Source organism: Pan troglodytes, chromosome 18 (assembly GCF_028858775.2).
Source record: "Pan troglodytes isolate AG18354 chromosome 18, NHGRI_mPanTro3-v2.0_pri, whole genome shotgun sequence".
In the NCBI taxonomy this organism is placed as follows: Eukaryota; Metazoa; Chordata; class Mammalia; order Primates; family Hominidae; genus Pan; species Pan troglodytes.
Window position 1 is genome coordinate 35,847,560 of NC_072416.2, and position 25,930 is coordinate 35,873,489.

Sequence of the window (25,930 nt, forward strand, 5' to 3'; positions counted from 1 at the left end):
GCTCCTGCCAGACTGTATTTCTTTTAGGTATATACTTAGAAGTGGAATTGAGGTTCATATGGTACTTCTATTTTTAATATTTTGAGGAGCCTCTATGCTTTTTCCCATAATGGCTGGATCAATTTACATTTCCACCAATGGCGTACAACGTTTCCTTTTCTCCACACTGTCACCAACATTTGTGATCGCTTGTCTCTTTGATAGTAGCCATTCTAACGGTATGAGGTGATATCTCATGATCTGATATCTCATTGTGTTATCTCTCTGTAAATGTGAGGTGATGGCTCATTGAGGTTTGATGTTCATTTCCCTGATGATTAATTATATTCAGCACCTTTTCTTAAACCTGTTTGCTACTTTTATGTAATCCCTGGAAAAATTTCTAGTCAGGTCCTTTGCATATTTTTAAGTCAGATTTACTTTTACTGGCAACTGAGTTGTGTGAGATTCTTACATCTTTTGGATATGAAACTCGTATCAGATATATTTTCTCCCAGTCCTTAGGCCAGTCCTTAGGTTGCCTTTTCATGTTGTTCTTTGTTTCCTTTGCTGTGCAGACAATTTTTAGTTTGATGTAGTCCCGCTTGTTTTTGTTTTTGTTTTTGTTTCTGTTTTTTGATTTTGTTGATTGTGCTTTTTTGGTGTGAAATCTAAAAAATTAGTACCAAGGCTGATGTCAAAGAGTTTGTTCCCTGTGTTTCTTCTGAAAGTTATCCAGTTTCTGGTTTTACATTTAAGTGTTAATTCTTTTTGAGTTCATTTTTGTATATGGTATAAATGTTCAATTTCATCCTTTTGCTCATAAATATCCACCTTTTCCAGCATCATTTATTGAAGAGACCATCCTTTTCCCTTTGTGTATCTTGGTGCCCTTGTCAAAGAGTGCTAACTCTATACACATGGGGTTATTTTTGGTTTCCTTGTTCTGTCCCATTGGTCTATATGTCTTTTTAGGTCAATATAATACTCACTATTAGTATAGCTTTGTAATAGTTTGGAATGAAGAAGTGTGATGCCTTCACCTTCATTCTTATTTCTTATGATTGTGTTGGCTATTTGTGGTCATTTGTGGTTTTATAGAAATTTGGAGGCCAGATGCAGTGGCTCACACCTGTAATCCCAGCACTTTGGGAGACCGAAGCAGGTGGATCACTTGAGGCCAGGAGTTCAAGACCAGCCTGGCCAACATGGCAAAACCCCGTCTCTACTAAAAATACAAAAATTAGCCAGGTGTGGTGGTGCATACCTGTAATGTCAGCTGTTGAGGAGGCTGAGGCAAGAGAATTGCTTGAACCCAGGAGCGGAGGTTGCAGTGAGCCAAAATCACGCCACTGCACTCCATCCTGAGCAACAGCGAGACTCTGCCTCAAAAAATATATATAAAATAAAATAAAATAAAATAAATGTTAGAATTTATTTCTATTTCTCTGAAAACTGACATTGGAATTTTAATAGGGATTACACTGTATCTGTAGATCACTTTGTGTAGTGTGGACATTTTATCAGTATTAATTTTTCCAGTCCATGAACAAGGGATATCTTTCCATTTATTTGTGTCTTTTTCAATTGTATTCATCACTGTCTTACAGATTTTACTGAGCAGATCTTTCACCTCCTTTGTTAAATGGAATCATAAGAATTTTATACTTTTGATGCTATTATAAATTGGATTGTTTGCTTAACTTTTTTTCTCAGATCGTTAATTGTTAGTATATAGAAATGCAACTAATTTTTGTATGGTAATTATGTGACCTCAGCTTTACTGAATGAGTATTAGCTCTAACTCTTTTTGTATACTCTTTAGGGTTTTCTGTATATAAAATCACCTAATCTGCAAGCAGAGAAAATTACAATTCTTCATTGCTGATATGAGTGCCTTTTATTTCTTTTTTTTTACCTAATTGCTCTTGTTGCAGGGCAGGTGAGCCCCCAGATTGGGGCTTATCCTGGGAAGGTTCACGGCTTCACTCAGGAAGAATTCAAGTGCAAGATAGTGGTAGAAGAAAACAGCTTTATTGAGCTGGCAGTGTTGCAGCTCTATGACTGCTCCTGTGGAGCGAGGCTACCCTGTAGGCAGTGTGCTGAGAGGAGCAGTTCTGCAGTCATGTACTTATATACCCACTTTTCATTACATGCAAACTAAGGGGCAGTGTTTTTTCCCTTCAATTTTTTGGAAGAATTTGAGAAGGATGGACATTAATTCATCTTTAACTGTGTGATACAATTCACCCATGAAGTCATTTGGTCATGGGCTTTTTCTCATTGGATTTTTTTATAACTGCTTCAATCTCCTTTCTTATTATTGGTCTGTTCAGTGTTTCTGTTTCTTTGTGATTTAATCTTGGTGAGTCATTCATTTCTAAGAATCTATTTCTTCTAAGTTATCCAATTTGTTGTCATATAATTGTTCATAGTAGCCTCTTATTATTCTTTGTGTGTTGTCAGTTGTAATGACTCATCCTTCTTTCTTTTATGTATTTGTTTATTTGAGACAGGGTCTCTCACTCTGATGTCCAAACCAAAGTGCAGTGGCATGATCATAACTCACTGCAGCCTCAACCTCCCAGGCTCAGGTTATTCTCCCATCTCCCAAGTAGCTGGGACTACAGGGGTGTACCACCATGCTCAGCTAATTTTTGTGTTTTTTAGAGAGAGGGGTTTCATTATGTTGCCCAGGCTGGCCTCCAAATCCTGGGCTCAAGTGATTTACCTGCCATGGCCTCCAAAAGCACTGGGATTACAAGCATGAGGAAGTGCACCCAGCCCACTTATAATTTTTTGAGTCCTCTCTCTTTTTGATCCTTTGCTTAATCTGGCCAAAAGTTTCTCAATTTTGTTTTCTTTGAAAAACTCAATTCAGTTTCTTTGATCTTTTCTATTGCCTTTCTAGTCTTTATTTAGTCTCTTTTTGTTCTAATTCTTACTATTTTCATAATTATGCTAACATTGGGATTATTTTGTTCATGTTCAAGTTTCTTGAGGAATTGAGTTAGATTGCTTATTCAACATCTTTTTTTTTCTTAATGTAGAACTTTATTATTATAAACTTCTGTACTAGAACTGTTTTGGTTGCATCACAGAAGTTTTGGTTTCTTGTGTTTCCAATTTCATTTGTCTCAGGATATGTTTAGATTTTTCTTTTGATTTCTTCTTTATCCTATTGATTTTTCAGGAGTATGTTGTTTAATATTTACATATTTGTGAATTTCCAGTTTTCTTTCTACTATTGATTTTCAGTTTTATATCAGTGCAATCAGAAAAAAAAACTTGATATAATTTTAATCTTTATACATTTGAAAAGACTTACTGCTTTTTACTTTTGGTTTAACATGTGATCTGTCCTGGAGAATATTTCATGTATTCTTAGAAGACTGTATTCTCATATTGTTGGATGGGATGTTATATGTACATTTAGTCTATAGTGTTATAGTAGTGCACTGCTTTCTTAATTTTGTGCCTGAATGATCTATCCATTTTAAGTAGGGTACTAATGTTCTCTTTTGTTGTATTTCTGTATATTTCTCCTTCCAGTTCTGTTAATGTATGCTTTATATATTTAAGTATTCCAGTGTTGGGTGCATATATCTATTTAATTGCTCTATCCTCTAGACAAATTAACCTCTCTATTATTATATAGTTAACTCCTTTGTCTCTTGTGACAGATTTTGTCAGACAGCCTGTTTTGTCTAATGTAAGTATAGCTACCCCTGCCTGCACTCTTTTGTTTATCATTTGTATGGAATATCCTTTCCAGTTCTTTCACTGTTAGCTTATGTTTGTCCTTAAATCAAAAGTGAGTCTCTTGTAAGCAACCTGTCACTGGATTTTTAAAAATTCATTCAGCCACTGTCTGTTTTAAATCCATTTTGTGCTGCTATATCAGAATATTCACAGGGTATTTTATAATGAAATGGGTGATTTATAAGGAATACAAATTAATTTAGCCTGTGATTCTGGAGGCAGGGAAGGCAGAGAGCATGACACTGGCATCTGGTGAAGACCTTTTTGCTGCATAATAACATGGCCAAAGGCACGAGGGGGAGAGAGCTCCCTTTTATAACAAATGCACACTTGTGATAATTAACCCACTGCTGTGATAAGGACATTAATACATTCATGCAGGCAGAGCTCTCATGGCCTAATCACTTCTTAAAAGTCCCACTTCTTAATTCTATCACAGTGGCTATTAAATTTTAACCTAAATTTTGGAAGTGACATTCAGTCTTTATCAATGTCTGTTTATTGGATAATTTAATCTCTTTATATGTAATTATTGATAGGTAACTATTATAAGTTTGTTTTCTATTTTATACTTTGTTTCTTTTTTCCTCTTATGCTTTGGTCATGTTAATTTTTTGTCTTGTTTTGGTTGTTTTTATATACTTTGATTACTTTCTTTTTTTCTTGTATCTACTACAGTTTTTTTTTTCTCCAGTGGTTATAAGACTTACATAAAACATCATATAACAGCCTAGTTTAAGATGATAATTATCCAACTTTTATGCATAGAAAAACTCTATACTTTTCCTCCCCTTCACACATTTTATACTATATATGTCACATTTTAAAACTTTTTATATTTTGTATTCATTAACAAATTATCATAGCTATACTTTTAAAAAATAGTTTTGTTTTATAGTTCTTATACTAGAATTAAAAGTGACTTATGTACCACCATTACAATATTCGAGTATTCTGAATTTCACTATTTACCATTTCCAGTGATGTTTGTAGATTTAATGTTTTCATATTTAGTTAGCATTTCATCACTTCAACTTGAGTAATTCCCTTTAGTCGTTTAGCATTTCTAGACAGGTCTAGTGGTGATGAATTCCTTTAACTTTTTTTTTTGGTGGGGGGGTCTTGAAATGTCTTCATCTCTCTTTTATTTCTAAAAGATGCTTTGTTGTGTATAGCCTACTTAGTTGTCTTTTTTGTTTGTTTGTTTGTTTAATTTTCCTTCTTTCAGCACTTTTAATATATGGTATCACTCCCATTTGGCTTGTAAGGTTTCTGCTAAAAAATCTACTGATAACGTTATAAAGTTTCCCTTGTATGTGAAGAATCTCTTATTTCATGCTGCTTTCATGATTCTTGCTTTGTCTTTGAATTTTGACAATTTAATTATGATATGCCCCAGGGGAATCTTCATTAGGTTCTTCTTGCCATGGGTATTTTGAGCTTTATGAAACTTCTTGTTCATATCCTTTTCCAGATTTGGGGAGTTTTAAGACATTATATCTTTAATCTTTTTTCTTCTTTCTTTCTTCTTCTGAAAATCCTAAAATATGTATATTTGTTCACTTTATGATATGCTATACAGGCTATATGCTTCCTTCATGCTTTCATATTTTTTTCTAATTGATTACTTTCAAATGACCTGTCTTTAAGTTTGCTGATTTTTTTCTTCTTTCATGATTGAGTCTCTTGTTAAAACTGTTACATTTTTTCAGTTCTTTCATTGTTCACTTTAGTTCCAAGATTTCTATCTGGTTCCTTTTAATGGTTTCTATTTCTCTGTTAAAACTCCCATTTTGTTCAAGTATTGTATTATAAAACTTTTTAGTTATCTATCTGTGTTCTTTTGCATCTCGTTGAAATTCTTTAAGATGATTATTTTGAATTCTTTGTCAGCCAACTTTCAGATCTCCATTTCTTTGGAGATGATTACTATGGCTTTTTAGTTTCCTTTGGTGGTGGTAGTTTGCCTGATTTTTTATAATCTGTGTAGGCTTATGTTTATGTCCCTGAATGTGAAGGAGCAAACCTCTCTTCCAGTCATTATAGACAGTTTGGGGAAATAAATACTTTCTTCTTTCAGATCCTGAGCTGATGAGATTTTGACTAATTGCACCTGAGTGTGTTGGAGCCATGTCACATGACTGCTACTGGGTCTGCAGTGGGTTTTATGGTTGACAGACCTACTAGCAGGGCATAGATAGTCATGGATCCCATCTCTTCTCTGGGAAGACAACTTTCTTCAGGATCTTGAGCATTGGGGCTGGTTCTAAGATAAGGAATTGTAGTTGTTTCTGCAGAATGGGGGTGCTGATAGAATAGATGTGGACAGGTGTGGCTCCTGCTGAGTCTCTGGGAGTGGTTTCATCCAGTCATTGAACAAGTCACTGATGGACATGACTGACCCCTGGTCACAGCTGAGAGGGTCTGGAACTGATTCACAGGGGTGCTGCAGGATATGGGCCCTGGGCCCATGGCTTGTCTCCTTCCAGGTTTCTCATTGAGCAGAACTGCTCCCAGACCCTGGCTGACAGAAAGTAGAGCCAAACTTACAGGGCTACTTTAAGATTCACAGTGAGACTAATGTCAGCAAGTCTAGCTCCAGGGGCACAGATGTGTGTGCTTTCAGGCAGGTCCCAGGTTGAGCAAAACTCCTGACCTGTGGCTGCATGAAACTTGAGCAAAGTTTCAGTGCCACTTCAGGATTCCCATTTGGGTCAGTGTTGACAGTTCTACATCCAGGGGCACAGATGGATATTTTTTCCTGAGGGTCTCTGTGTGGGCAGGATTTTTTCCAGACCATGACTGAGAGTTGACAGAGATAGATTTTGCCTTATTCAGGGAGCACAGACAAGACCAGGATCTTCAGGCCTGTCACCTGAATCTCAAGTGGGAATGAATCCTCCTGGATTCTTGGAAGATTTTTTGAGTGGCAGGACCAAGACCAAGTGAGCCATAGCTAAATCTACAGTCAGATATAGCAATTTTTTTGTTTTGTATCCAGAACCATGATCAATAAGCCTACCCTTCGGCTAAGGACTTGTCCTCAAATTGTCCTCCTTGATCTTGGGCTCCAGCTGGGTGTCAGAAATTGTGACCTGGATTGCAAAGCTCCCATAAAGGCAGTTGTGTTTGGCATGGCTGCCACATTATGTTGTGAGAAATATGCATGGGGGCCTCCTATTCTGTCATCTTGCTTATGTTTCTAATCTTGTATGTTTCCCTTTCTGAAATATATATCAAATTTGTCTGATTTTTAGATTCAAAAGTTCTGAAATAAAATGCTGAAATGTACGCATTGTATAAGATGTAAATTAGATTACTAGTGGGTACCACATATTTATTAATATGTTTGATTATAAGTTTAAGTTTACTGCAAGCAAAAAAGAATTGTTAAGATTTATATATTTTTTTAGCCTGTATTTAAATGATGTATAATGTAATCCCAAATACTGACTTTACATTTCAGTAATTCTCACCGTAGTTTGCAACATTTACGTTGTTCCTGTATTTGGAAATAGAAAGCTTTTTTTTTTAGCTTCTAAAGACTTTATTATAGCCATTATATTTTAGTAAGAATAGCACCAATATATTGATAACATGATAAAGAAGTCTTCCTAGTGTCTTTTGAATATTTACTCATTAAAATTTTCTCATTAGAGCTAATTATTAATGATTGTAATGCATTTCCTGTGACATTTTACTGCCATTCATTGAATGGCATTGATTCAAAATGCCTGTTCTTCATGGGTGCACACAGTTGATAGTTGTAAATATCTAAAGCATTATTTTTTAATAGAATATGATGTATTTATTATTTTATGCACTAAAATTTCTCTTATTCTTGTTATTGATTCCGTATGATTGTGTTTCTTTTTTTTCAGATAGGTTTCCTTAGATCAGTTAATTGTATTTTTGCTTTTCAACCTTGATATTATGAATTGGATGATAATTTTCAACTCTGTACACTTTAAGACAATATGATGTTTAGATATGAATTAGCTATATGCCTGTTGCTTATAAAATACTACGTGTTATTCATCTGTATAAATATTGCCTCTACTTTGTTCATGACTTATCTTGTATATTTTTTTTTCTTAGCTGTTAATGATTGCTTTATTCTGTCTAGATGAGTAGTTAAGGAAATAATCTTAAATTCACAATCTATTGTTTGGATCTATATAATTATGTGAGAGGAACACTTTTGTTCTTTGAAGGTGATTTTTGAAACATTTTATAACTATCTCTTTTAGGTAGTCACATTTTTAATGGTGAAAACATATAATTGTCATCTCAAACATTTTTAAGTGTACAGTTTATTAGTGTTAAGTATAGTCATATTGTTTTACAGGTTTGTAGATCATTTTTATTTTACGGAAGTCAAAGTGAATACCCATTAAACAACAAATTGTCCTTTCCACACTTCTCTCCAGCTCCTGAAGAGCACCATTCTGCCTAATGTTTCTATGAGTTTGGCTACTGTAGATACTTTATGTAAGTGTAATTAAACAGTGTCTCTTTCTTTTTGACTATCTTATTTCACCTGACATAATGTCCTCAAGGTTTGTCCTTATTAATACTTGTCAAAATGTCTCTGATTTTTAAGGCTCAGTAATGTTCTGTTGTGTATGTGTGCCACATTTGTTTAATCTGCTTATCCATAAAGGGACATTTTGATTGCTTCCAGGTATTGTCTTTTGGGAGTAATGCTGCAGGGTACATGGGTGTGCAAACATCTATTCCGCGTTCTGTTTTGAATATGTTTGGAATATTTCGGATACACGGATGTAGTACCATGTGTATGTTCTTGCTTTTTGTTGTCTCACCCTTTGATATTATATCCAAAAAATCATTGCCAAGACCAATTTTCATGACCAAGCTTTCCACTTCTGTATTTTTCTAGGAGTTTTATATTTATAGGTTTTATGTTTAAGTTTTAGTTTGCTTTTTAAATTGATACAATGTTAATTGTACATATTTACGGAGTACAATTATATATATGTGTGTGTGTTGTATAATGATCATATCAGGATGTTTAGTGCATTACCTCATGTATTTGGTAATTCTTAGTGGTGAGAACATTCAAAAGTCTCTCTTCTAGCTTTTTTTTTTTTTTTTTAACTTTTATTGTTTGTAGAGACAGGATCTCACTCTGTTACCCAGGCTGAAGTGCAGTGGCACAATTGTAGTTCACCATAGCTTCAAACTCTTGGGCTCAAGTGATCCTCCTGCCTCAGCTCCCCAAGTCGTTAGGACTACAGGCATATGCCACCGTGCCTGGCTAATTTAAAAAAATTTTTGCAGAGATAGGGTCTCACTACATTGTCCAGGCTGGCCTTGAACTCCTGACCTTAAGTGGTGCTCCTGCTTCCGCCTCCCAAAGTACAGGGATTATAGGCATGTTACACTGTGACTGGCCTTTTATAGCTATTTTGTAATATGCAATAACCTTCTATTAACCATTGTTACTGTACTGTGTAATAGAACACCAGAACTTACTTCTCCTATGTAATTGTAACTTTATACCTGTTAACCAACCTCTTTCTATTCCTCCCCCTTCAGTCTCTGGTAACCACTGTTATACTCTGCTTATATCAGCTTTTTTTCCTTTTCTTTTTTTTTTTTTTTTTTTTTTTTTTAAGACAGAGTCTTGCTCTGTTGCCCAGGCTGGAGTGCAGTGGCGTGATCTCAGCTCACTGCAACCTCTGCCTCCTGGGTTCAAGGTATTCTCCTGCCTCAGCCTCCTGAGTAGCTGTGATTACAGGCATGCACCACCATGCCCAGCTAATTTTTTTGTATTTTTAGTAGAGACGGGGTTTCAACATATTGGCCAGACTGGTCTTGAACTCTTGAACTAAAATGATCCACCCCTCTTGGCCTCGCAAAGTGCTGGGATTAGAGGTGTGAGCCACTGTGCCCTGCCCGCCTGCCTGCCCTTTCTTTTCTCTTTTCTTTTCTCTTTTCTTTTCTTTCTCTCTCTCTCTCTTTCTTTTTTTCTTTCTTTCTTTTCAGGTTACTCATTTGAGTAAGATCATGAAGGGTTTATCTTTCTGTATATGGCTTATTCACTTAACATGATATCTCATGGTTCATCCATGTTATTGCAAAGGACAGGATTTTATTCTTTTTGAATGGCTGAATAGTAATTCATTGTGCATTTACACCACATTTTCTTTATCCATTTATCTCTTGGTGTACATTTGGATTGATTTCATATCTTGGCTGTTATAAAGAGTGCTGCAGTAAACATGGGAATGCAGCTATGTTTTTGACACATTGATTTCCTTTCTTTTGGATATATACCCAATAGTGGAATTGCTGAATCATATGACAGCTGTATTTTTAATTTTTCAGGAACCTCCATACTCTTTTATAGTGGCCATACTACTTTACAATCCCATCAACAGTATATATGTGTTCGTTTTTCTTCACATCCTCACCAATACTTGTTTTAGTTATATTTTTTGTCTTTTTGATTATAGTCATTTTAACTGGAGTGTGGTGGTATCTCATTGTGGTTTATATTTGCACTCCCTTGATGATTAGTGATGTTGAGCATCTGTTTATGCACCTTTTGGCCATTTGTATGTCTTCTTTTCACTAATGTCTATGAAGGTCTGTGGCACATTTTTAAATTGGATTGTATGTTTGTTTTATTTTGAGATTTCAAATTTCTTATATACTCAATATTAACCTCTTGTCATATGTATAGTTTGCAAATGTTTTCTCCCATTGTCTAGGTTGTCTCTTCACTCTGTTATTTCATTTCATATGCAAAAGTCTTTTAGGTTGATGTAATCTCATTTGCCTATTTTTGCTTAGGTTGCCTTTGCTTTGAAGTCGGAATTTCCAAGTCCGATGTTGTAAAGTATTTGCCCTGTTTTCATCTAATAGTTTCATAGTTTAGGGCATTACATTTAAGTCTAAAATCCATTTTGAGTTGGTTTTTGTATATGATGAGGGTTAGGGGTCTAGTCTTACTCTTCTGTAGATGGATATTCAATTTTTCCTGCACCATTTATTAAAGAGATTGTCTTTTCCCCAAAGTGTGTTCTTGGCATCTTTGTTGAAAATCAGTCAGCTTTAGGAGCATGAATTTATTTATGGACTCATTGGGCATATTGGTCTATGTGTTTGTTTTAATGCCAGTATAATGCTGTTTGGGATACTGTAGCTTTGTAATAAATTTTGAAGTCAGGTAGTGTGATGCCTTGAGCCTGCTTTGTTCCTTTTGCTCAGGATTGCTTTGGCTATTCAGGGTATTTTGTGGTTCCATGTACATTTAGTTTTTTTTTTTTTTTTTCTATTTTTGTGAAGAATGTCATTGGTATTCTGATCGAAATTGCGTTAAATCTATAGGTCACTTTGGGTAACATGCCCATTTTAATAATATTCTTTTTTTTTTTTTTTTTTTAAGATGGAGTCTTGCTCTTGTCACCCAGGTTGGAGTGCAATGGCGCGATTTTGGCTTACTGCAACCTCCGCTTCCTGGATTCAAATGATTGTCCTGCCTCAGCCTCCCAAGTAGCTGGGATTACAGGCACCCACCACCACGCCCAGCTAATTTTTGTATTTTTTTGATAGAGACGGGGTTTCACCATGTTGACCAGGCTGGTCTTGAACACCTGACCTCAGGTGATCCACCCGTCTCAGCTTCCCAAAGTGCTGGGATTACAGGCGTGAGCCACTGCGCCTGGCCCATTTTAATAATATTCTTCCAATATATAAACACAATATATTTTCATCTATTCACATGTATTTCATTTTTTCATCCATGTTTTATGATTTTCAGTGTAGAGATCTTTCACTTTTTTATTTAAGTTTATTGCTGGGTATGTTAATTTTTTATAGTTATTTGTATACACAGAAAAAGTACTTGACAAAATTTAACTTTCTTTATAGTGAAAACTCTAAGCAAATTATGTATGGAAGGTATGTATCTCAACACAGTAAATATGACAGTGTTAATATATCAAACAGGGAAAAGATGAAAGCTTTTTCTCTGAGATGTGTAACATGATAAGGATACCAATTTTCACCACTCCTATTCAACATAGTACTAGAAGTTGTAGCCAGAGCAATTAGTCAAGAGAAAGAAATAAAAGGCATCCAAATTGGAATGGAAAAATGAAATCGTCCTTGTTTACAGACAATATGACCTTGTATATAATAAAAACATAAACATGACACAAAAAACCTCTTAGAACTAATGAACAAGTTCTGTGAAGTCGCAGGATACAAAATCAACATAGAAATTTCAGTGGCATCTCTGTGTGCTGATAGAAAACCATCTGAAAAAGAAAATAAAAAATGTGAGTTACAGTAGCTACAAAAAATAAGTCAGTCCATTTTGAGTTCATGTTTGTAAATGTGCAAGGTAAGGTCCAACTTTATTTTTTCCCTTGTGGATATCCAATATGCCCAATCCTATTTGTTGAAGAGACTGTCCCTTTTCTCATTGTGAATTCTTGGAACCCTTGTTGAATATAAGTTTACTATATACATGAGTGTTTATTTCTGGACTCTCCAATCTGTTTCATCTTTTATTTATCTTTATGTCAGTAGCAGACTGTTTTGAGTACAGTAGCTTTGTAGTATATTTTGAAATCAGAAAGTATGATGCCTCTTTGTTTTTCTTTGCCAAGATTGTTTATCCATCTGTGGAAGATTATTTATCCATCTGTGGTCTCTTGAGATTCCGTAGACATTTTAGACTATGTTAATACTTGTGCAAAAAGTTCCATTAATATTTTGATGGAGAGTACATTGAATCTGTAGATCACTTTAGGTAGTATTGACAACAGTATTGTCTTCAAAATCTTGAACAAGAGTGTGTTTGAGAGTTTATTTAATTTCCACATAGTCATGGACATGCCATTTTTCTTTCTGTTTTTAATTTCTAGTTTTATTCTGTTGTAGTAAGAAGTGATGCTTTGTGTGATTGTCATCTGCTTAAATTTGGTAAAACTTTTTTTGCAGCTTAACAGGTTGTCTATTGGTGATCATGTGCCATATATGGTTATGGATATTGTGTATTCTGCTGTTGAATGGTTAGTTCTGTATATGACTATTAGGTCTAATGGTCTATAGTGTTGTTCAGGTCCTCTGTTTCCTTATTGATCTTTTGTCTCTTATTCTTTCCATTACTGAAAGTGGAGTATGGAAGTCTCCTACTACTATTGTACTGCTGGCTACTTATTGCTTCAATTCTGTAAAAGTTTGCTAGTTGCTGCATATATTTGAGAGGTGTGATGTTAGGTGCATATATGTTAATATTTATTATAGCTTCCTAGACAGTGAACCCGTTTATAATTATATAATGCTCTTTCTTGTCTCTTGTAACATGTTTTGATGTAACATGTATTTTAACTAATATGACAGTATTTTACTTTGCACATTATTTTTTTTCCATTCTTTCATGTTCAGCTCATATGTGTTCTTAGATCTAAAGTTGGTTTTCCCTAGAAAGCATGGAGTTAGATCTTGTTTCTTGAATTTATTCAGCCAAATTATGTCTTTTGAATTTATTCATTTATGTATAAAGTAATTACTGAAAGGTATGACTCACCATTGCATTTTGTTCAATTTTTTGTTTTGGGTCTTGTATCTATTTTGGTCCCGTTTTCTTGCTATCTTCCGTAGTGTTCTGTTGATTTTTGTAATGACACGTTTTAATTCCTTTCCCACTTCTCTCTGTGTATCTATTATAGGTACTTGCTTTGTGGTGACCATAGATATTATGTAAAACATCTTAAAGTTACAACAATTTACCTCAAGCTGCTAACCTTAATTGCATACAAAAATCCTGCCTCTTTATGAACTCTCCATTGTATTTTATTGATATCACAAATTATATCACTTTATATTGTGAATCCATTAGCACAGATTTGTGGTTATTTTTAAGTGTTTGACTTCAAATCTATAGCAGAATTAAAAGTATTCTCTGCACTGTCGTCATAATACAGAATATTTTATTGTGTATATAATTACTGTTACCAGAACACTTTCTATTTTTATATAATTTTGTGTTACTACTCACCATCATTTTATTTTTCAATGTGAAGAACTGCCTCTATTTAGCAGTTCTTTTAGAACAGATCTAGTGGATATGAATTCATTCAGCTTTTGTGGATTTTGAATATTCCTTATTTCAAAATTGTTAAAGGATAGTTTTGGCAGAAAACATTTTCTTGATTGGTAGTTGTCATTATTCAGCACTTTGAATATATCATTCTTCAACTTTCTGACCTGTGAGATTTTTTGCTGAGACACCTGCTGGTCATCCTAGGAATGGGCCTTGCATATGCCAAGTCACGTTTTTTTTTTTTTCTGGCTTCTAAATTCTCTTTGTTCGTAACTTTTGAATCTCTGATTATAATGTGTCTTGTTGTGGATCTCTTTGTGTTGCTACTAATTAGAGTTGGTAGAGTTTCATTAAATTTTAGGCCATTTTCTCCCTCAAATTTGGAAAATTCTCAGCCATCATTTCTTAAAATAAAGTTTCTACTCTTTCCTCTCTCTTTGCATTTTAGAATTCCCATTTTTAGTAAATTGGCCTATTGGGAACAGGCCCCCAAATCTGGCCATAAACTGGTCCCAAAACTGACCATAAACAAAATCTCGGCAGCACTGTGACATGTTCGTGATGGCCATAACGCCCATGCTGAAGGTTGTGTGTTTACCGGAATGAGGGCAAGGAACACCTGGCCCACCCAGGGTGGAAAGCCGCTTAAAGGCATTCTTAAACCACAAACAGTAGCATGAGCCATCTGTGCCTTAAGGACATGCTGCTGCTACAGATAACTAGCCAGAGCCCATCCCTTTATTTTGGCCCATCCCTTTATTTTGGCCCATCCCTTTGTTTCCTGTAAGGAATACTTTTAGTTAGTCTATAATCTATAGAAACAATGCTTATCACTGGCTTGCTGTCAATAAATATGTGGGTAAATCTCTGTTCGGGGGCTCTTAGCTCTGAAGGCTGTGAGACCCCTGATTTCCCACTCCACATGCTATATTTCTGTGTGTGTGTCTTTAATTCCTCTAGCGCTGCTGGGTTAGGTCTCCATGACCGAGCTGGTCTCAGCATTGGCCTACTTGATAGTACCCCATTAGTCCCTTAGACACTCTGTTTTTTTCTTTTTGCTGTCCTGACCATATACTTTCAAATAACCTGTTATCAAGCTTGTTGGGTTATTTTTCTGCTAGATCAAGTCTGCTGTTGAACCCTCTAGTGAATCCTTAAATTTAGTTATTTTTCAGCTCCATACTTTGTGTTTTTATAGTTTTAATCTCTGTTCATAACCTCATTTTCTTCATGCATTTTTGTCTTCTTTTGTTAATTTGTCTGTGTTCTCCTTTAACTGGTTAAGCATCTTTAAAATAGATATTTTGCTAGGCAGAGTGGTGTGTGCATGTAATCCTAGCTACTTTGGAGGCTAAGGCAGGAGGATCACTTGAGGCCAGCCTGGGCAGTATTGCAAGACCCTGTGTCTAAGATTTTTTTTTTTTTAATTAGTTGTTGTGGCATGTGCCTGTAGTCCCAGTGACTCAGGAGGCTGTGTCAGGAGGATTGCTTTACCCCAGGAATTTGAGGCTAGGCTACATTGAGCTATGATTGTACCAGTGTACTCCAGTCTGAGTGACAGAGTAAGACCCCATTTTTTTCTGTTTCTTTTTTCTCTTAATATACTTTTGACTTTTATTTTAGATTCAAGGTGTACATGTGTTGGTTCATTACATGGGTATATTGCATTACACTGGTTTGATGTCTGAATGATCCCATCATCCAGATAATGAGCATAGTGCCTAATAGATAGTTTTTCAGCCCTTGCTTCCTTCCTTTACTGCCCCCATGAGTCCCCATTGTCTCTTTTCCCCATCTTTATGTCCATATGTACCCAATGTTTAGTTCCCACTTATAAGAACATGGTCTTTGGTTTTCTGTTCCTGTGTGTTAATTTACTTAGGATAACAGCTGCATCCATGTTGTTGCAAAGGACATGATTTTATTTTTTTTATGGCTGCATAGTATTCCACGGTGTATATGTACCACATTTTCTTTAGCCAGTCCACCATTGATGGGCATCTAGGCTGATTCCATGTTTTTGCTATTGTGAATAGTGCTGTGATGAACATATGAGTGCATGTGACTTTTTGGTAGAACAATTCATTTTCCATTGGGTATATACTGAGTAATAGAATTGTTGGGTCAAATGGTAGTTCTGAGTTCTTTCAGAAATCTCCAAACTGTTTTTCACAGTGACTGAGCTAATTTAATTACATTCCCATCATCAGTGTATAAGTATTATCTTTACTGCTGGCACTTGCCAGCATCTGTTTTTTGACTTTTCAGTAATCACTATTCTGAGTGGTGTAAATAGTATCTCCGTGTGGTTTTGATTTGCATTTTTCTGATGGGTAGTGATGTGTAACATTTTTTCGTATGCTTGTTGGCTGCTTGTATGTCTTCTTTTGAGAAGTGTCTGCTCTTGCCCTTTGCCCACTTTTTAATGGGGTTATTTTTTTTCTTGTTAATTTAAATTTCATATGGATTCTGGAATTAGGCCTTTGTCAGGTAGATAGTTTGTGAATATCTTCTCCTGTTCTGTAGGTTATTGATTCTTCTCACAGTTTCTTTTGCTGTGCAGAAACTCTTTAATTAGGTCCCATTTGTCAATTTTTGTTTTTGTTACAATTGCTTTTGAGAATTTAGCCATAAATTCTTTGCCAAAGTCAATGTCTAGAATGGTATTTGCCAGATTTTCTTCTAGTATTTTTATTAAGTTTCTGAATTTAAATCTTTAATCATCTTGAGTTAATTTTTATATATGGTGAAATGTAGGAGTCTATGTTCATTCGTTTGCATGAGGTTAGTCAGTCATCCTAGAACCATTTATTAAATAGGGAGTCCTTTCACTATTGCTTATTTTTGTTGACTTTGTGGAACATCAGATGATTGTAAGTGTGTGCCTCTATTTATTTCTGGGTGCTCTATTCTGTTCCATCGGTCTGTGTGTCCTTTTTTTAAAAAAGTTTTTTGTTTTTCTTTATTTCCTCAAAAAAAAAAAAGATGGGGGATACATTTGCAGAACATGCAGGTTTGTTACATAGGTATATGTGTGCCATGGTGGTTTGCTGCACCTGTTGACCCATCGTCTATGTTCCTTCCCCTCACCCACCCACCCAGCCCCCACCAGGCCCTGGTGTGTGTTGTTCTCCTCTCTGTGTCCATGTGTTCTCATTGTTCAACTCCCACTTATAAGCGAGAACATGCAGTGTTTTGGTTTTCTGTCCCTGTGTTAGTTTGCTGAGGATGATGACTTCCAGCTTCATTCACGTCCCTGCAAAGGACATGATCTCATTCCTTTTTATGGCTTCATAGTATTCCATGGTGTTTATGTACCACAGTTTCTTTATCCAGTCTATCATTGATGGGTATTTGGGTTGGTTCCCTGTCTTTGCTATTGTAAATAGTTCTGCAGCAAACATACGTGTGCATGTGTCTTTATAGTAGAATGATTTATATTCCTTTGGGTATATACCCAGTAATGGGATTGCTGGGTCAAATAGTGTTTCTGATTCTTGATCCTTGAGGAATCACCACACTGTCTTCCACAGTGGCTGAACTAATTTACATTCCCACTAACATTGTAAAAACGTTTCCATTTCTCCACAGCCTGGCCAGCATCTGTTGTTTCTTGACTTTTTAATGATTGCCATTCTGACTGGCATGAGATGGTGTCTCATTATGGTTTTGATTTGCATTTATCTGATGATCAGTCATGTTGAGATGTTTTTCTTATGTTTGTTGGTTGCATAAATGTCTTCTTTTAAGAAGTGTCTGCTCATATCCTTTGCCCACTTTTTGATGAGGTTGTTTTTTTCTTGTAAATTTGTTTAAGTTTCTTATAAATTCTGGATATTAGACCTTTGTCAGATGGGTGGATTGTAAACATTTTTCCCATTCTGTAGGTAACCAGGCTTTTAGTTTAATTAGATCCCATTTGTCAATTTTGGTTTTCGTTGCAATTGCTTTTGGTGTTTTAGTCATGAAGTCTTTGCCCATGTCTATGTCCTCAATAGTATTGCCAAGATTTTCTTCTAGGGTTTTTATGGTTTTGGGTTTTACATTTAAGTCTTTAGTCCATCTCGAGTTAGTTTTTGTATAAGGTGCAAGAAAAGGGTCTAGTTTCTGTTTTCTGCATATGGCTAGTCAGTTTTCCCAGCACCATTTATTAAATAGGGAATCCTTTCCCCATTGCTTGTTTTTGTCAGGTTTGTTGAAAATCAGATGGTTGTAGATGTATGGTGTTATTTCTGAGGTCTCTATTCTGTTCCATTGGTCTATATATCTGTTTTGGTACCAGTACCGTGCTGTTTTGGTTACTGTGGCCTTTTAGTGTAATTTGAAGTCAGGTAGCGTGATGCCTCCAGCTTTGTTCTTTTTGCTTAGGACTGTCTTGGCTATATGGGGTCTTCTTTGATTCCACATGAAATAAAAGTAGTGTTTTTCTAATTCTGTGAAGAATGTCAATGGTAGTTTGATGGGAATAGTATTTAATCTATAAATTACTTTGGGCAGTATGACCATTTTCACAATGTTGATTCTTCCTATCCATGAGGATGGAATATTTTTCCATTTGCTTGTGTCCTCTCTTATTTTCTTGAGCAGTGGTTTGAAGTTCTTCTTGAAGAGTTCCTTCACATCCCTTATTAGCTGTATTCCTAGGTATTTTATTCTGTTTGTAGCAATTGTGAATGGGAGTTTATTCATGATTTAACTCTCTGCTTGTCTATTCTTGTTGTAAAGGAATGCTTGTGATTTTTGCACATTGATTTTGTATCCTGAGACTTTCCTGAAGTTGCTTATCAGTTTAAGGAGTTTTTTTGGCTGAGATGACTGGTTTTCTAAATATAAAATTATGTCATCTGCAAACAGAGACAAATTGACTTCCTCTCTTCCTATTTGAATACCCTTTATTTCTTTCTCTTGCCTGATTGCCCTGGCCAGAACTTTCAATACTGTGTTGAATAGGAGTGGTGAGAAATGGCATTCTTGTCTTGTACTGATTTTCAAAGGGAATACTTCCAGCTTTTGCTCATTCAATATGATATTGGCTATGAGTTTGTCATAAATAGCTCTTATTATTTTCAGATATGTTCCATCAATACCTAGTTTATTGAGAGTTTTTAACATGAAGGAATGATAAATTTTATCAAAGGCCTTTTCTGTATCTATTGAGATAATCATGTGGTTTTTGTCTTTGGTTCTGTTTATATGATGGATTACGTTTATTGATTTGCATATATTGAACCAACCTCACATCCCAGGGATGAAGCCAACTTGATCGTGGTGGATAAGTTTTTTGATGTGCTGCTGGATTCAGTTTGCTAGTATTTTATTGAGGGTTTTCACATCAATGTTCATTGGGGTATTAGCCTGAAGTTTTCTTTTTTTGTTGTCTCTCTTCCCAGTTTTGGTACCAGGATGATGCTGGCTTCATAAACTGAGTTATTGAGGAGTCCCTCCTTTTCAATTGTTTGGAATAGTTTCAGAAGGAATGTTACCAGCTCCTCATTGTACTTCTGGTAGAATTCGGCTGTGAATCCATCTGGTCCTGGGCATTTTTTGGTTGGTAGGCTATTATTGCCTCAATTTCAGAACTTGTTATTGGTCTATTCAGGGATTCGACTTCTTCCTGGTTTAGTATTGGGAGGGTGTATGTGTCCAGGAATTTATCCATTTCTTCTGGATTTTCTAGTTTACTTGTGTAGAGATATTTATGGTATTCTCTGGTGGTAGTTTGTGTTTCTGTGAGGTCAGCGGTGGTATCCCCTTTATCACTTTTTATTGTGTCTATTTGATTCTTTTCTCTTCTTTATTAGTCTAGCTAGTGGTCAATCTATTTTGTTAGCTTTTTCAAAAAACTAGCTCCTTGGTTCATTTATTTTTTGGAGGGTTTTTCATGTCTCTATCTCCTTCAAGTCTGCTCTGATCTTGGTTATTTCTTGTCTTCTGCTAACTCTTGGATTAGTTTGCTCTTGCCTCTCTAGCTCTTTTAATTGTAATGTTAGGGTGTTGATTTGAGATTTTTCTAGCTTTCTGTTGTGGGCATTTAGTGCTATAAATTTCCCTCTTAACACTGCTTTACCTGCATCCCAGAGATTCTGGTACGTTGTCTCTTTGTTCTCATTGGTGTCAAAGAACTTCTTGATTTCTGCCTTAATTTCATTATTTTCCCAGGAATCATGCAGGAGCAGGTTCTTCAATTTCCATGTAATTGTATGGTTTTGAGTGAGTTTCTTAATGGTGATTTCTAATTTGGTTGCAGTGTGGTCTGTGAGACTGTTTGTTATTTCAGTTATTTTATATTTGCTGAAGAGTGTTATACTTCCAATTATGTGGTTGATTTTAGAATAAGTGCCATCTGGCACCGAGAAGAATGTATATTCTGTTGATTTGGAATGGAGAGTTCTGTAGATGTCTATTAGGTCCACTTGATCCAGGGCTGAGTTTAAGTCTTGAATATCCTTGTTAATTTTCTGTCTTGTTGATCTGTCTAATATTGACAGTGGAGTGTTAAAGTCTTCCACTGTTATTGTATGGGAGTCTACGTCTCTGTAAGTCTCTAAGAACTTGTTTTATGAATATGGGTGTTCCTGTATTGGGTGCATATATATTTAGAATAGTTAGCTCTTCTTGTTGAGTTGTTCCCTTTACCATTATGTAATACTCTTCTTTGCCTGTTTTGATATTTGTTGGTTTAAAGTCTATTTTGTCAGAAACTAGGATTGCAACCCCTGCTTTTTTTTTTCTTTCCATTTGCTTGGTAAATTTTCCTTTATCCCTTTATTTAGAGCCTATATGTGTCTTTGCACGTGAGATGGGTGTCCTGACAGCAAACCAATTGGTCTTGACTCTTTATCCAATTTGCAAGTCTGTGTCTTTTAATTGAGACATTTAGCCCATTTATATTTAAGGTTAGTATCGTTATGTGTGAATTTGATCCCGTCATCATGATGCTATTTCGTTGTTTTGTGCACTAGTTGATGCGGTTTCTTCACAGTGTCATTAGTCTTTATGTTTTTATGTTTTTCCAGTGGCTGGTACCAGTTTTTCCTTTCCATTTTTAGTACTTCTTTCAGTAGCTCTTGCAAGGCAGGCATGGTGGTAATGAAATCCCTCAGCATTTGCTTGTCTGGAAAAGATTTTATTTCTCCTTCGCTTTTGTAGCTTAGTTTGGCTGGATATGAAATTCTGGGTTGGAAATTCTTTTCTTTAAGAATGTTGAATATTGGCCCCCAGTCTCTTCTGACTTACAGAATTTCTGCTGAGAGGCCTACTGTTAGTCTGATAGATTTCCCTTTTTAGGTGACCTGGCCTTTCTTTCTGGCTGCCCTTAACATTGTTTCCTTCATTTCGACCTTGGAGAATCTGATGAGTATGTGTCTTGCGGTTAATGTTCTCATGGAGTATCTTAGTAGTGGTCTCTGTATTTCCTGAATTTGCATAGTGGCCTGACTTCTAGGTTAGGGAAGTTCACCTGGATAATATCCTTAATTATGTTTTCCGGCTTGTTTCCATTCTCCTCATCTTTTTCAGGTACTCCAATCAATCGTAGGTTCAGTCTTTTTGTGAAGTCACGTATTTCTTGGAGGCTTTGTTCATTCCTGTTTATTATTTTTTTCTCTAGTCTTGTCTGCATGCCTTATTTCAGCAAGGTGGTCTTCAAATGCTGATGTCCTTTCTTCTGCCTGGTTCGTTTGACCATTGATACTTGTGTGTGCTTCATGAAGTTCTCATGCTGTGTTTCTCAGCTCCATCAGGTCATTTATGTTTCTCTGTTTTTTTTTTATTATTATTATACTTTAAGTTTTAGGGTACATGTGCACAATGTGCAGGTTTGTTACACATGTATACATGTGCCATGCTGGTGTGCTGCACCCATTAACTCGTCATTTAGCATTAGGTATATCTCTTAATGCTATCCCTCCCCCCCTCCCCCCACCCCACAACAGGCCCCAGTGTGTGATGTTCCCCTTCCTGTGTCCATGTGTTCTCATTGTGCAATTCCCACCTATGAGTGAGAACATGTGGTGTTTGGTTTTTTGTCCTTGCGATAGTTTGCTGAGAATGATGGTTTCCAGCTTCATCCATGTCCCTACAAAGGACATGAACTCATCCTTTTTTATGGCTGCATAGCATTCCATGGTGTATATGTGCCACATTTTCTTAATCCAGTCTATCATTGTTGGACATTTGGGTTGGTTTCAAGTCTTTGCTATTGTGAATACTGCCGCAATAAACATACATGTGCATGTGTCTTTATAGAAGCATGATTTATAATCCTTTGGGTATATACCCAGTAATGGGATGGCTGGATCAAATGGTATTTCTAGTTCTAGATCCCTGAGGAATCGCCACACCGACTTCCACAATGGTTGAACTAGTTTACAGTCCCACCAACAGTGTAAAAGTGTTCCTATTTCTCCACATCCTCTCCAGCACCTGTTGTTTCCTGACTTTTTAATGATCGCCATTGTAACTGGTGTGAGATGGTATCTCATTGTGGTTTTGATTTGCATTTCTCTGATGGCCAGTGATGATGAGCATTTTTTCATGTGTCTTTTGGCGGCATAAATGTCTTCTTTTGAGAAGCGTCTGTTCAGGTCCTTTGCCCACTTTTTGATGGGGTTGTTTGTTTTTTTCTTGTAAATTTGTTTGAGTTCATTGTAGATTCTGGATATTAGCCCTTTGTCAGATGAGTAGATTGCAAAAATTTTCTACCATTCTGGATGTTGCCTCTTCCCTCTGATGGTAGTTTCTTTTGCTGTGCAGAAGCTCTTTAGTTTAATTAGATCCCATTTGTCAATTTTGGCTTTTGTTGCCATTGCTTTTGGTGTTTTAGACATGAAGTCCTCGCCCATGCCTATGTCCTGAATGGTATTGCCTAGGTTTTCTTCTAGGGTTTTTATGGTTTTAGGTCTAACATGTAAGTCTTTAATCCATCTTGAATTAATTTTTGTATAAGGTGTAAGGAAGGGATCCAGTTTCAGCTTTCTACATATGGCTAGCCAGTTTTCCCAGCACCATTTATTAAATAGGGAATCCTTTCCCCATTTCTAGTTTTTGTCAGGTTTGTCAAAGATCAGATAGTTGTAGATATGCAGCATTATTTCTGAGGGCTCTGTTCTGTTCCATTGGTCTATATCTCTGTTTGGTACCAGAACCATGCTGTTTTGGTTACCGTAGCCTTGTAGTATAGTTTGAAGTCAGGTAGTGTGATGCCTCCAGCTTTGTTCTTTTGGCTTATGTTCCTCTCTAAACTGTTTATTCTAGTTAGCAGCTCCTCTAACCTTTTATCAAGGTTTTCAGCTTTTTTGCATTGAGTTAGAACATGCTCCTTTAGCTCAGTGTAGTTTTTTATTACCCATTTTGTGAGGCCTACTTCTGTCAATTCTTCCGTCTCATCTTCTGTCCAGTTCTATGCCCTTGATGGAGAGATCTTGCAATCATTTGGAGAAGAGGCACTCTGGCTTTTTGGGTTTTCAGCTTTTTTTAGTTGATTCTTTCTCATCTCTGTGAGTTTGTCTAGTTTCGATCTTTAAGGCTGCTGACCCTTGGATGGGGTTTTTGTGGGAGTTTTTGTTGTTGTTGATGCTGTTGTTGTTGCTTTCTGTTTGTTTTTCTTTCAATGGTCAAGTCCCACTTTGAACTCGGGGGGGGGCACCAACCTGATGCCAGTAGGATTGCCCTTGTATAGGGTGTCTGACAACCCCTGTTGAGGGTCTCACCCTGTTGGGTGGCACATGGAATAGGACCCATTTAATGAAGCACTTTGTCCCTTGGTGGAGGTAGTGTGCTTTGCTGGGGAAAAACCCACTTGTCTGGGCTGCCTGGATTCCTCAGAACTACCAGGAGGAAAGGCTAAGTCTGTTGGTCCACAGAGACTGCTGTCACCCCTCCTGCTAGGGGCTCAGGCCCAGTGAGATCTGGGTTCTTTCCCTGAACCTCTGGCTGGAGTTAATGGAGTTCCTGCAGGGAAGCCGTGCACAGTGAGAAAGGATGGCCCGGGTCAGGCCTGAAGAGGCACTCTGGCTGCAGTCTGCCACAGCCAGTGTGTTGGGTTGTCAGGGACACATCTTGGGACCAAGCCATGCAGCCTCCCTGACTCCAGAAGGGGAAAAGCACAGCCTGGAGCTATAGAGGTAGATGTTGCCCTTCCCTCACCCTGGGAGCTTAGCATGTTATGCAGTTGTGAGCCCCAGTGCTGGCTGCTGCCCCTCTGCCAAGGAGCTCAAATGGCTTAGACAGCAGGCAGATGCAGCTGTGGTGCTTGTCGCCCCTCCCTGCAGGTGCTCTGTAGGCTTAAGCAGATTCCAGCTGAGAGGCTGTTGAGAATCTGTGCAGCCACAGGGTTGGGATGCTAAGACTCAGTGGCATGAGTTCACGAATGGGATCTTCCGATCCATGAGTTGCACAGTTCCCTGGAAGAAGCATGGTTTTCCTGGCTGAGTAGCACACTCACTCACTGACTCCTCTGGCTGGCAGGACAGGGCTCTCCTCCCCTATGTGGCTCTCAAAGCCACACCACACTGTTATTACTTTCTCTGTGGATCATGCCAGCCTCCTAGTCAGTTCTGATGGGAGAATCTGGATACCTTGGTTGCTGGTGAAAGATTCACACACTTATTATTCTTTTCGATGGGAGCCTCCGAATGCTACTGTTTCTAGTGAGCCGTATTGGCCCCGCCCCGTGTGTATTTTTATGCCAGTACCATGCTGTTTTGGTGACTGTAGGCTTATAGTATAGTTTGAAGTTGGATAATGTGAAGCCTTTGGTTTTGTTCTTTTGTTTAGGATTGCTTTGGCTATTTGGACTCTTACTTGGTTCCATATGAATTTTAGAATAGTTTTTTTCTAATTCTGTGAAAAATGACGTTGGTAGTTTGATAGGAATAGTGTGGAATCTCTAGATTGCTTTGGGCAGTATGGCCATTTTAATGATGTTGATTCTTTGAGCATGGAATGTTTTTCCAATTGTTTGTGTTGTCTATCATTTTTTTCAACAGTGTTTTATAGTTCCTCTTGTAGAGATCTTTAACCTCATTGGTTAGATCTATTCCTAGGTATTCGGTTTTTTCTTTGTGTGTGTGGCTATTGTAAATGGAATTATGTTCTTGATTTGGCTCTCAGCTTGCATGTTATTGGTGTATAGAAATGCTACTGATTTTTGTACTTTGATTTTGTATCTTAAAACTTTACTGGAGTTCCTTATCAGTTTCAGGAGCGTTTTGGCACAGTCTTTCCAGGTGTAGAATCATATGAGCAGAGATGATGTTACTTTCTTCTTTTCCTCTTTGGATGCCTTTTATTTCATTCTCTTGACTGATCTTTCTGGCTAGTACTTCCATTACTATGTTGAATAGAAGTGTTGAGAGAGGGCGTTCTTCTCTCATTCTTGTTTTTAAGGGTAATGCCTCCAGCTTTTGCTTTGTCAGTGTGTTGGCTGTGGGTTTCTCATAGATGGCTCTCATTTAGAGGTATGTTTCTTCAATGCTTAGTTTGTTGAGGGGTTTTTTTTTTTATCATTAAGGGATGTTAAGTTTTATCAAAAGCTTATCTCATATATATTGAAATGGTGATTTTTTTTGGAGCCGGAGTCCCACTCTATCCCCCAGGCTGGAGTGCTCACTGCAACCTCCGCCTCCTGGGTTCAAATTATTCTCATGCCTCAGTCGCCAGAGTACCTGTGACTACAGGAATGTGCCACCACACCCAGCTAATTTTTGTATTTTTAGTAGAGACAGGGTTTCGCCATGTTGGCCAAGCCGGTCTCGAACTCCTGGCCTCAGGTGATCCACCGGCCTCGGCCTTCCAGAGTGCTGGGATTACAGGTGTGAGCCACTGCGCCTAGCTTTTAAATTTTGATTCTATATGGTGAATCACATTTTTAAATTTCTATATGTTAGACTAACCTTGCATTCTAGGAATAAAGCCTAGTTAATTGTAGTAAATTAACTTTGAGTATGCTGCTGGATTTGGCTTGCTACTATTTTGTTGAAGATTTTTGTGTCTATGTTCATTAGAGATAATGTCCTGTAGTTTTATTTGTTCATTGTGTCTTTGCCAGATTTTGGTAACAGAGTGATGTTGGCCTCATAGAATGAGAGGGGAGGAGTCCCTTCTTAT

General features: G+C 36.9%; 1 protein-coding gene across 12 annotated transcripts in view; it reads left to right on the top strand.

Annotated features, from left to right (window-relative positions):
* KRBOX5 (KRAB box domain containing 5) overlaps positions 1-25,930 on the top strand; it is a 49,711-nt gene that overhangs the window by 12,213 nt on the left and 11,568 nt on the right. The window contains exon 2 of one of the 12 annotated variants that reach the window (XM_063797792.1): positions 8,172-8,232. The exons of the other annotated variants lie outside the window; for them this stretch is intronic. Within the exon in view, the coding sequence (XP_063653862.1) occupies positions 8,205-8,232 (28 nt within the window). The 5' untranslated portion in view covers positions 8,172-8,204. The remainder of the gene's footprint in view (positions 1-8,171; positions 8,233-25,930) is intronic. 12 annotated transcript variants of the gene reach the window in all.